The sequence below is a fragment of the Leucoraja erinacea genome, chromosome 8 (assembly GCF_028641065.1).
Source record: "Leucoraja erinacea ecotype New England chromosome 8, Leri_hhj_1, whole genome shotgun sequence".
Lineage (NCBI taxonomy): Eukaryota > Metazoa > Chordata > Chondrichthyes > Rajiformes > Rajidae > Leucoraja > Leucoraja erinaceus.
Genome location: NC_073384.1, coordinates 71896103 through 71908688, shown reverse-complemented (window position 1 = coordinate 71908688; position 12586 = coordinate 71896103). Strand labels below are relative to the sequence as shown.

Here is a 12586-nt window from a genome sequence, read left to right as displayed (position 1 = left end):
GGAGGTTGTCAGGGATACGGGGGGGGGAGGAGGGGAAACGTGACGCAAGGCGGAAACAAGTCTGACGTCCCGACCCTTTGTGAGTCGGCGCGTTGCATTGTGGAACACGTAGTTTCCCCGGGCGTCCGGGTCCAGGCGGCGACGGGTGAGTGAGACTACAGCTCCCAGAATGCAGCGCGCGGCCGTGTTGTGGTGAGGCGGCGGCGGCGGCGGCGGCGGCTTTGCCTCCCTCCCTCATTGCGGCCGTGTCGGAGCAGCCGAGTGGGCGCCCTCCCTCCCTCCCCGCCACCTCCTCCTATCTCTATCTCTCTCCCTCCCTCACCCGTGTGTGCATCGATATTTTCTGACAGGGAGAAAGAGAGGACCCCTCCATATCTTATAACTGTTGTTTTTGGGTGGTGGGAGGGGGGTGGCTGAGGCGTTATTTGGAGGTTCCCGTTGTGTGGGTCAGTCAGGTGGAGTGAGGGCTTCCCGGGCTGGGCCGGGCCGCACCGTGGCTCCCTCTATGAAGACATCCCCACTCAGTCGGCAGCAGTGGGTCTTCAGGGGCCATTTTTCGTTTCGCATAATATTTACGCCTGGGGAAATGTGGCGGCTGCCCGGCGACATTATATCCCCCCTCCCTCCCAGCTGAGCGTCGCCCGATCCGCCTTTCTTTTCCGTTTCAGCGATGATTTGCTTCATTAACTGCGAGAGAATTGGGTGTGAAGAAGGCGGAAGGTGTACCGGCCAAGGCCGCCCTGTGGGTGGGTGAGAGGAGGAACCGAGGAGTAACGATCTTCTCTCTCGTCTGGGCACCAACCACATGGGTGCAGAATTGCGAAAGAAAGGTCCGTGTTGAAACAGCGAAATCATTTGTAAACATCGAAGATTCAGTCCCCGGAGACTCGGGATTTCGAGGGTTTCCTCACTGTTCTTCTATTCCACGTGGAACTTGTTTTCTTTTAATAAAAAGGAAGTCTTTAGTGAATCCGAATATTTGCGTGACAGATCACTTTCGGGAAATATTCAAGCAATGGGCGTTATCTTTTAGGGTGAAAATTGGCGACTTGAACTCGGACGGCGCAGGTGCGTCTCTCAATGCAATGTTTACCATCGTGTAAGTGTCGACTGGACTGGCAGGAAAAGGAAACGTGGCTGTGTTTAAAATAATTTGTACAGCGGGAACGTGTTTGCGAGAAACTGCAAGAGTTGTGACCGAAGATCAACAAAATACGACCACATAATAACGCTGGATGTTTAAAAGCATGAATGTCCGTATCGATCAACAATGTGAAGCACGCCCCATACATACGATATTGGGATGTTATTGTGCTTTTTCAACAACTGTCCCGACATCTGCATGATTTTAGTCATTGTCCTTTTGGGGTGAGATACAACACTCCACACATTGATGCCGTCCCCGATGAAACAGTGCGAATACAGTCAGATTGCCGCTCAGAGTTCATCTCCTATGGAGTCTCCTAAAAAGAAGAATATTCCGCACAGGAAATGGGAAGTTTTCCCAGGAAGAAATAAATTTTACTGCGATGGCAGAATCATGATGGCCAGTCAAACAGGGGTCTTCTACCTAACCCTTGCCTTGATCGTGGTCACCAGTGGATTCTTTTTTGCGTTCGAGTAAGTAATTTTGATTCATAATGTTTTTAATTTATGTTATACAACGTCTGAATTTCATAATAAGAAATGGAGATGTTCAGATTTCACTTGATTTTTGTTGTAAATGTTTCAATTTGACAAATATCGCGAAACCAGGATTTGGGGGAATTGTGGTTAATTTAATGCTGGGGTTGCGCATTAAATGCAGCAAGGTGAGAAGAGCGTGAATCATTTTCTGGCATCGCCGCATAGTTTCTCCCAGTGTATCTAATTTCTAGTCTTGTATCGAGCAAGAATAAGAATTTCCCAATTTTCTTCTTCGTATTTTAAAAGAGGGGTCTCATAATTTTTTAACTGTTCCAAAATCCCCCATTTATTTGTATTTCAACAGTTTCTCACGAAAATAAGTTTATTTCAAAAAGAATCATAACAGTCTCAGGATGGGACATTAGAAATAGAAGCAGGAGTGCCAACTCTGCCGTGCACTAGGTACGTGGCCGATTTCTTGTCCCAAGCTCGAATTGATTTCCTTGATATCGGGGAAAAAACGTCTTGGAGATATGCATCGCAACTGAGCGTCTGCAGTTCTCGAGGGGAGAAATAAAACCCGGAAGATGCGCTAACCTCGTGTGAAGAAATTCATCTGGTTTCAATCATAGAGTTAAGCAGCACAGAAACGGGCCCTTCGGCCCCACTCTTGTAGGAAGAAACTAGATACTGGCTTAAACCAGAGATAGACACAGGTCTGAAGAAGTGTCTCCACCCGAAACGTCACATATTCCTTTTCTTCAGAGATGCTGTCTGACCCGCTGAGTTACTCCAGCTTTTTATGTCTATCTTCCGCCCCACTTTCCCCTACAAACCATGACTACCCATCTACACTAGCCCTACGTGTCCATGTCCCTCTAAACCGTTCCTATCCATGTATCCGTCCAAATGTCTTTTAAATGTAGTATCTAACTCGACTAACTCCTCTGGCAGCTCATTCAATATACCCAACACACTCTCAGTGATAACGTTGCCCCTCTTTCCGGTCAATTCCCCCCTTGACATTATATACCAGTAAGATCACCCTTCATCCTCCAGTGCTCCAAGTTACAATGTCCTAGTCTGCCAAACCTCCATATAGCTCAGGCCCTCAAGTCCTGGCAACATCCTCATAAATCTTCCTTGCACTCTTTCCAGCTTTAACGCCCTCTTTCCTGAATCACCTTGGCAGCATTCTTGTATCTATTTAGCAACATAAGAATGTTGCATATTTAACTGAGAGGTGTATATGTGATTAATAGTGTCTGGGGAATTATTAGGAATATGGGGACAATTAAATTGGTTTAGTTTAGTGTAAATGGGTGGATTGTGGTTAGCAAGGACTCAGTGGGTTGAAGAGCCTCTTTCTGTGCTGTGACTTTTTATCACTATGTGAGTGCTTCTAATTCATCCCGTTTCAGCAATCTCCCAGTTCTAGACACTGGTCTGATGAATCTTCATTGTAGTTTCTTAATTGTAAATATATATATTTAGGTAGGAAGATTGGGTCCAGGCACATGATTCCAAGGCTCTTTTTTATCGCCTACAACTACTTTACCCGTGCATTCAAATCCTCTTCCATTCTAACCAAACATACTGTTTGCCTTCCTAGCCTGATTAGCATACAACGTTTGCCTTGGGACACCAAAACTTTGCATTCTTCAGTATACAAAAAAAATGCTTCTTTTCTCTCAAAGTTCTGGAAGCCCAACGATCCAATTGGCACCTTTATCTTGTTGAAACCTTAGAAATCTCAGAGATTTGTCAAGTGTGATTTTCCTTTCTATTGTTGCAGCTGGTAGACCTGCTTTCTCTTGACACCAGTGATCTGAGTTCCATCCAAGCTTGGAAGTTGTCTATATAGAGCTTGCATTTTCTCCTTGTGACAGCGTGCCTATCTATCTTCCTGCATTCCAAATATATGCAGGTTTGTCAGTAAAATGTTCCGAGTGTGTGGATGTGGTAGAATGCAGAACAGTTAATGGAATGTAGGCAGAATAAAATTGAATGTGTGTAGGTGGATGCTCTGTGGGCTGTGCGGCCTGTTTTAGTATTGTTTGGCTCTAATCCAGGTTGGCTGCAATCCGATTATTATTTTGTATGCCTCTTTAGCTTGTCCTTATTGACAAATTCTAGCATATTCCTCCCTCCTGATGTTAGGATAACTTGTTCTTCATTTACTCTTTGTGCCTTAGTAGGTGGATTACATTTTTGCTTACCAATTTTGGGAACGGTTCCAAATTGTATTGGATTTTAAAAGACCATACTCAGTACCTCCATTAACTCAAAAGCTATCTCTTCTAAACCATTGAGATGTGGATCATGGAAATTTGTTTTTAATACTCCCATTTCCTTCTCTGCTATTGTTTATGAAGGCTATTTCTGAGAATTATTTTATCTCATTCCTTGATAAAATTACATATTGATTTTTATTGCCATTTCCTCATTCCTCTGTATAATTTCTGCTGTCTCATTCTGAAACTGAGCCAACATTAACTTTTGGTGATCTTTTTCTTTCAACATCTCGATGGAAGCATTTGCAGTTTGCTGTTATATCTCTCACAAGGTTATTTTCTTATGCTACACTACCTTGCCCCTTGAATAACAGGTTGCTTCTTTACCAGATTCTGAATATTCCCAATGGTCTGTCTTATTGGACTTTGGCGACACCTTAAGCATTTTCCATTGATCTGTACCACTAATCTCTCTTGCGAGACCACTTTTCCTGTTGGATTGTTATGCCTTTAAAGAGAAATACATGCACTGTAAGTTCTGTTCATGGTCAAACATTTTGAATGATGTTTTCCAGCTTGGCAGCCAACACATGCCTCATACCTTGATGCTTTGTTCCGCTTAGATTTTGGATCTTGTTTCAGATTGAATTAAATCACTCTCGATCTTAATATAAAAAGTGATTATCTTATCACCTATATCTAACTTTTTATTCTAGGAGATTATTTTATCTCCTTTCCTGTCGCCCATATATAGCCTGTGCCTGGTTTGCTCTTCAACCTACTGATCCAGAAAATCAACTGATTCTCATTCAATTCATCCTGCATACAATATTCGTGCTTTTACTTGCAAGCAGCATAATAGCAAAGAATCAAATATAGCAGTGCTGAACCTATTTGAATAAAAGAAACCACACAGATCAGTGCAGTAACTGTCGTTGTTGGTCTGTTTAAATGGATTAGCGCCATTCCACTGCGATCTCCCAATGGCAGTGGAGCTACCGATTGTATGGGAATCTCCCACAGCAGGGAAATCCAAGAGATCGTGGAGAATCACAGGTACAACAAGTACAGTGCCAGGAGTAACTGAGGAGGTTTCCATTGTGTCTGAAATGAATACATGGTTTGATGTTTTGACAGTCTCAGTCACAGAGGCCAACGTCAGAAGAGCCTTCAGTAGGGTGAAACCTCTGAAAGCATCTGGACCTGATGGTATACCTGGTCACGTTCTCAAAACCTGTGTGGACCAACTGGCTGGACTTTTTGCGGACATCTTCAACCACTCATTAATCATTCTGAGGTTGTCACCTGCTTTAAAAGCTCAAAAATAATACTGGTGCTGAAGAAGACTGAGGTGTCTCAATGACTATCGACCGGTAGCACTAATGTCTGTGGTGAAGAAGAGCTTTGAGAGGTTGGTTATGGCGCATATCAATTCCTACCTCAACAAGAACTTGGCGCACCGCAATTTCCTCCTGCCACAACAGGTCAACCGAGGACGTGATCTTGCTGACTCCCTTCTCTGCGCTGGACCACTTGGACAATAAAGACACTTATGTTGGGTTATTGTTCATATACTACAGCACAGCGTTCAATACTTATCCCCTCAACTTGTTACCAAGCTTACAGAACTGTGTCTCTGCGCATCGCTCTGCAACTGCATCCTCGACTTCTTCATCGACAGAACACAATCAATACGACTTGGCAGCAACACTTCCTGCCTAATAACCATCAGCACGGGGGAACCTCAAGGCTGTGGCTCAGTCCCCCTGCTCTATATACACAACTATGTCGCCAGATGCAGTTCAGACATCATCTAAAAATTTGCTGATGACACCACGGTTGTTGGTCGAGTTATGGATATTGACCAGTTAGTATATGGGGGGGGGGGGGGTGGGGGGGATCGATTGACTGATCATACTGTGCCAGAACAGCAACCTTGCTCTACATCAGTAAGACCAAGAAACTGACTGTGGACTTTACTGTCTTCTTCAATGGGACGGTGGTGGAGAGAGTTAGGGGCTGTCCCACTTAATTTTTTTTTCGCCGTCTTGCTGGCACCCATCATAGTCGCAGCAGATCGCCGAAAATTTTAAAAATGATGAAAATCCAGCGGCAACCAGAAAAAGGTATGTCTCTTTGGGCTACTACCTACCATCATACACTACTTTTTGGACCACTACTCACGACGTGTCGCTGTGGGATGACGCCTGCATGGTCGTGAGTAGTGGCCCAAGGTGTCGTACCTTTTTCTGGTCGCCGCAGGATTTTCAACATTTCGACCTGCTGTGCAACTATGACAGGTGCCGGCAAGTCGTGGAAAAAAGGCAGGCACTGTTTTTAACTTTACACAGCTAATGTTTGTTTAATTTATATTTACTGATTTTTTTTTTTTTCGTTATGCATTATGGTGTTTACAGAGTACTATGTTTACATATCTGCTGCAGGTAAGAATTTAATTGTTCTGTTTCGGAACGTATGACAGTAAAACACTCTTACACTATTGACTCCTTACTTGGGTTGCTCAGTCTAAGTGTAGATTAAAATCCTCCCTGAATACTCTTGCTGCATTGGGTCTCCTAATCGGTTTTCCTGATTTATATATTACCACTACTTGGGAACTAAAATATAGTTCTCACATTTGTTTTCTGCATCTTACTATTTCTGCTCCACCCAAACAGATTCTACTTACTAATTTTCCAGAGCTGACACTCTTTCTTTGCATTACCTTTCACCCAAGCTTTATTGTCAGTGTTGCCCTGCCTCCTTTTGCATTTTATCTATCTCTTCTGAAAGTTAAGAATCCTGTAACTTAAATCTCAATCTTGGTTACTTTTCAATCATGTTATTCTCATATCTTTTCAATTGTGTCTATTTTTGAGCACTCTATTCTATGGGGGGGGGGGGGGGGGGGGGGGGGGGGGGGCAATCTTGGGGGGGGGGGGGGGGGGGGGGGGGGGGGGGGGGGGGGGGCAACAGGGGGGGGGGGGGGGGGGGGGGGGGGGGGGGGGGGAGAGAGGAGGAGGCAGGAAGGCAATCTTGTCTTTTTTGTACTTCCAAACGATTATTATCTGACTTTCTAACAGTAGTTCTCACCGATTTCTTTATCCTGCACTATAGACTTGGCCACTCTCTTCAACTTTCAAAATTTCTGCTTGGCTGGAATGAAACATAATATAGCCCCCCCCCCCCCCCCCCCCCCCCCCCCCCCTTTTAAAAAAAAAACTAATTTACTATCATAGCAACAGTATTGTTCGATCTGGCACAATTATGTAGAAATGTTACTGCCGCATCAAGTGATATGAAGCTGGAGATAAGGTGTGGGTGTGTAATGCAAAGTTGAATTTGTAAAATGACAGGTTTCTATCCCATGTGTACTACTCTGATGTTAATTGAACAGACTACCTTTTTTGTTACTTTTTCAGTTAGTGTCTCTGGTTGCTTTGATTCTTTCAATCTGATTATCGAAGGAATATATTAGAATTTTAAAACTAATAATACAGCACAGAAACAGGCCCTTCAGCCAAGCTTGCCTATGCTGCCTGTGTTTGCCCATATCCCTCTAATCCTTTCCTATCCATGTACATGTCCATATGCCTTTTTAAATGGTGTTATAAAAGTGCAATGAAAACCACAACCAGCAGCAAATGCAGTTTATTACATTTTATTACTGTGGAGTTTAGTTCCTTGTTAGAAGCTATGCATTGTGTTTTTGCTGCTAGAAGTCATAGTTATGCAGCATAGAAATTCCAACTGCCCCATCTATCGTAGTCGTACCTGCCTGTATTTGGCCCAGATCCTTCTAAACATTTCCTATCCATGTACATGTCCAAATGTATTTTAAATGTTGTTTTAGTACCTGTCTCACTCACCTCCTCTGGCAACTTGGCTAGCTACCCGATACCCTTTGTGTGAACAAGTTTCCCCTCTGGTTCCTGTTAAATCTTTCCCCTTGTACCTTTAAACCTATATACTCTGGTTCTTGATTCACCTACTCTTGGTAAAAGGCTCTGTGCATTTACCTTGCATATTCCCCTCATGATCTTATAAACCTCTTTAAGATCACCTCTCATCCTCCTGTGCTCCAAGGAATAAAGTCAAAACCTGCTGAACCTCTCCCTACAGCTCAGCCCCTCGAGTCCTCGCAGCATTCTTGTAACTCTTTGTACTCTTTCCAACTCAACATCTTTCCGATAATGGGACCAAAACTGCACATAATACTCCAAATGTGGTCTGACTATTCTTCAACCAAGGTGAGTGGTTGGTTTTAGTGGAATTTTAGAAGTTGTTGCATCCTTGCCATCCCCAACCTAGTCCTTTCCTTTCATCCCACCAGTCTCCACATCTAACACTTCATTCTCTCACATTTCAGCCATGATCTTCAGTCACATCTTCCCATCTCCACCCCTTTCTGCAGAGAATGCTCTCAACGCAACTCCTTGGTTCACTCATCCCATCCCACCTAAACAACATCCTCCCCGGGTACTTTTCCCTGCAACTGCTGGAAATGTAAGACCTCTCAGATCCATCCAAGGCCACCAGCAGCCCTTCCAAATGAGTCACAGGTTCACATGCACTTCCTCTAACCTCTCCTACTGCATTTGGTGCTCCCAATGTGGTTTCTTTGTGTATCGGCGAGATCATGCATAGACGGGGCGATCATTTTGCAGTATCCAAGCCCCTATGGATCTCACAGTTGCTTTATATTTTAACTACTCTTCCAGTTCCTTGTGCTGACATTTCTGTCTTGGGCCTCCTTCATTGACAAAGTGAATTTGTATGCAAACTGGAGGGACAGCACCACATGTTCTGATGGGGTAGCATACATCGCAATGGTATAAACAAAATACTCAAATTTGGGGTAACCCCCCCCCCCCCCCCTTCCCTATGTTCCACCTGCATATGCATCCTTTATCCTAACCACTGCCCCCTACCACCTATATCCCTTTCCTCTGGCATCATGTTTCAGTCCTTCTCTCCTTATCCCACAGCCTTTTATCTTTTCATCTCTGGCCTTTGCCTAATCACCTGACAACCAAACTATCCTCACCTGTATTCACTGTCCCGCTGCCACCACTCTTCCAGCTTTCTCCCCCCTACTACAATCAGTCAGATGAAGGGTCCCATCCCAAAACATCACCTGGTCATTTCTTCCAGATATGCTGCCTAACCATGCTGCTAGACCAGCATGTCTATTATTTCTATTGAAGTTTGCAGATGACACAGATAGTGAATATGGTTATCAACAATTACAGCAGGGACTTGATCAGCTGCGCAAGTGGATTGAGGAATGGCTAATGGAGTTTAATGCAGATACGTGTGAGGTGTTGCATTTTGGGAAGTCAAACCAGAACAGGCACAGTGAAAGGCAACGTTTTTAGAAGTCTTGTTGAACAGTGAAAGTGGCGTCACTGGTAATTCTGGTCAAGAAGGCTTTGTGTACATTAGCCTTCATCAGTCAGGGTACTGAGTATAGTTGGGATGATGTGCCACAATTGCATAAGACGTTGGTGAAGCCGCATTTGGAGGTAATTTTGATCACCCTGCTACAGGAAGGATGTTATTAACTTGGAAAGAGTGCAGAGAAGATTTACAAGGATGTTTGCCAGGAGTCGAGGGCCTGATCAATAGGGAGAGGTTGAGCAGGCTAGGACTTTATTTTTTGTACTGCAGGAGACTGAGGGATGATGTTATAGAGAGGAATAGATAGGGTGAATGCCGTCCTTCAAAGAGTAGGGAAATCAAGTTCCAAAGGACATAGGTGAGAGGGGACGGGTTTATTTGGATTGAGAGGCAATGTTTTAACACAGAGGGTGTTGGGTATACGGAGCGAGCTGCCTGAGTAGGTACTTGAGGCAGGTAAGTGAGGCAGTTTCAAATAACATTTAAAATCAATTTGGACAGGTACATGGATAGGAAAGGTTTAGAGGGATATTAACCAAATGTGTGAAGATGGGACTAGCGTGGATGGACATGCTTAGTTGGCATGGACAAGTTAGGTCAAAGGGCTTGTCTCTGTGCTGTGTGACTAGATGAAGATTATGCCTATTGTATCACTTGATGGATGAATGTCGTAGTGATTCGAGGAACAGCTCTTAGACAACTGAGGATGATCTTGATGATGGCAGTATCCACAGCAGACATCTGCGAGACCTCTCGGTAGAAACTACAGTTGTATTTTTCTCTTGAAGATTGCTGTTCCCTGGAGTGTTCTTCCCAGATGTGGACGTTGTTATGAATTTATGACTCGGGTTCTTTTCTGTCAGCCTGTCGGTTAGTGGTGATGGTAAGGCTAAAATCAATTGTTTGACGCAAAAGAAAATGGACATGTTTGTCAAGGACCGAGTCATGGTTCAAAGTTATTTGAAAGTTTATATTCCTGGTCTCAAGGACCTCAGAAATGTGTTCATTTCAGCAGGTACTGACAATTTCTTGTTAAGTTCATCGCTACTGGGCTTCTTGCTTGGTCCTTTGTGTCTTTTGACCATAAATAGTTTTAGTGGAGATGTTATGTCATTTTCAGGGAATAAAATAGCTGTACTCCTTAATCCCTCTGCTCTACAACACACTCCAGGACGGACCATTTATTGTGAAGGTCCTACCCTGGTTTGACTTCCTAAAATCCAAAACCTCGTACCTATTTGCATTAAAACTCCATTCGCCATTCCTTATCCCGCTTGCCCAGTTGATCAAAATTCTGCTGCAATTTTTTTGTTGTAACTTGTCTTATCTTTTATGTGCGGTGTGATTGCATTGGAAGTTCTGGCAGATTGGTGCCAAGCAAAACTGCATTATCATTCCAGCACTGCCCAATCTTGTTGCAATGCTTCTGTCTGCCTCCAATATTTCTGCTGGTTTAGGTTTGTTACTGTCATATGTACCCAGTTAAAGTAAAAAGCTTTATTTTGCATGCTATCCAATCAGATCAGACATTACTATGCATAAATACCATCACATCAAACTCAAGTAGAATAGGTGGAGCATTGGTGAAGATAGAGTGCAGAATATAGTTCTCAGAGTTAGAGTGCATCCGGTCCATAGAAACATAGAAAATAGGTGCAGGAGGAGACCATTCGGCCTTTCGAGCCAGCACCGCCATTCATTGCGATCATGGCTGATCATCCCCAATCAATAAGCCTGCCTTCTCCCCATATCCCTTGATTCCACTAGCCCCTAGAGCTCTATCTAACTCTCTCTTAAACCCATCCAGTGACTTGGCCTCCACTGCCTTCTGTGGCAGAGAATTCCACAAATTCACAACTCTCTGGGTGAAAAGTGTTTTTTTTCTCACCTCAGTCTTAAATGGCCTCCCCTTTATTCTAAAACAAAATCATGGACAAAATCAAAAATCGGCATGGGGTAGAAGTTAATCGGACAGTAGCTGAAGCATTTGGGAACTGTTTCAATATATGTCGTCTCCTCTGCATAGCCAAGATGAAATCAATTTTCGAACCTCAGTATGTAGGCAAGGTTTGCCTATGTACATTTGGAGGCCGAGCTCCAATTCATCAGCACAGCACAAAGCCCGTCTAAAAATCTTCCTCCCAGCCCTCTGATACATTTCACAGCAAGGCCATGAAAAATGTGGACTGCTTTCCATTATGTTGGCGTTACTGTTCAATGAAAGCAGATATCAAAGATAAACTGCGCTATTGCTTCCAGTACACCAGCAGAAACCTTTGGCTGTCTGAGAAAGAGAATTTATGATGGTGAAGACCTCCAACTAAGTACAACTTTCAGGGCTAACTGGGAAGCAGTGATCCCTGTCCTTTATTCGCTTCACCATGGACTACCAACATCAAACACTAAAGTGATATCACCAAGAATATTTCTACAAATTTCTTCCATTCTGCTTGCAGGGTAAGCAAACCAACATCAGTGTCCCCAGCGTTTAGCCTTTAATCAATCAGACTATTAAAAATTTGGTCCATTTCAAGCTCCGTCATAGAAGGAAATTATTAAATGCCTAAAATGCGATGCGGTGGTGGAGCCAAATACAATAGTGGCATTTCAGAGGCTTTTAGATATGCACCTGGGATGGAGGGATACAGATCATGTGCAGGCACAGGAGATTAGTGTAGTTTATGTTCGCCACAAACATTGTGGGCTCTAGGTTCTGTTCCTGCTCTGTACTGTTTTGTGACCTATGTTCATTGTTCTTGGCTCAACCTGCTGTGGGCTTCCTATTCCTGGCCCCACACATTGATGAACATGCTTTTCTATCCTGGCTGCCATATGTAACAGATAATGATTGTCAAGAGAAACTTTTGGGTAGTGCCACGGAATATGAACACGAAACTCAAATTTATAGATTCAGCTTAATCTAAAATTAATACATCAAAATGAGCTACGTCAATATATGTCGGGAGGGCTTCATGCTTTAAAAGTTTAAATGTTCTGTAATTCTTCCTTCCAGATGTTTGAATTTTATAATATGTGGGTCTGATTTGTGCAAGCTTTGTTTAGATATCATGACCTGTAACGTCTTAGTTTTCATGTAGTTATGATAGCTAATGAACTACTGTAGTTAAGTAAAGAAGCAATGACACTTTAAGCACAAAATAGATAATTAGGGTTCATGATTCAAATGTTTTTTTTCATGTACAGCTGTATCGTGTCTCTCTCAAATATCAACTGAATTTTTTTTTTCTCTACATTGGATGTGATTTTGACCACTATTTATAAGCACATTTGAATCTTTCATTTTGCCTGTATGATCGTCCCCATCT

The 12586-nt window shown here is 43.3% G+C and overlaps 1 protein-coding gene across 3 annotated transcripts in view; it reads left to right on the top strand.

Moving 5' to 3' along the window:
* The first annotated feature begins 303 nt into the window (after positions 1 to 303).
* Positions 304 to 12586, top strand: part of LOC129699844 (palmitoyltransferase ZDHHC14-like) — a 105329-nt gene continuing 93046 nt past the window's right edge. The window contains exon 1 of one of the 3 annotated variants that reach the window (XM_055639975.1): positions 304 to 1620. In XM_055639975.1, coding sequence (XP_055495950.1) covers positions 1394 to 1620 — 227 coding nt within the window. In that variant the 5' untranslated portion in view covers positions 304 to 1393. The remainder of the gene's footprint in view (positions 1621 to 12586) is intronic. The other 2 variants (XM_055639974.1, XM_055639973.1) reach the window with 2 other exon arrangements.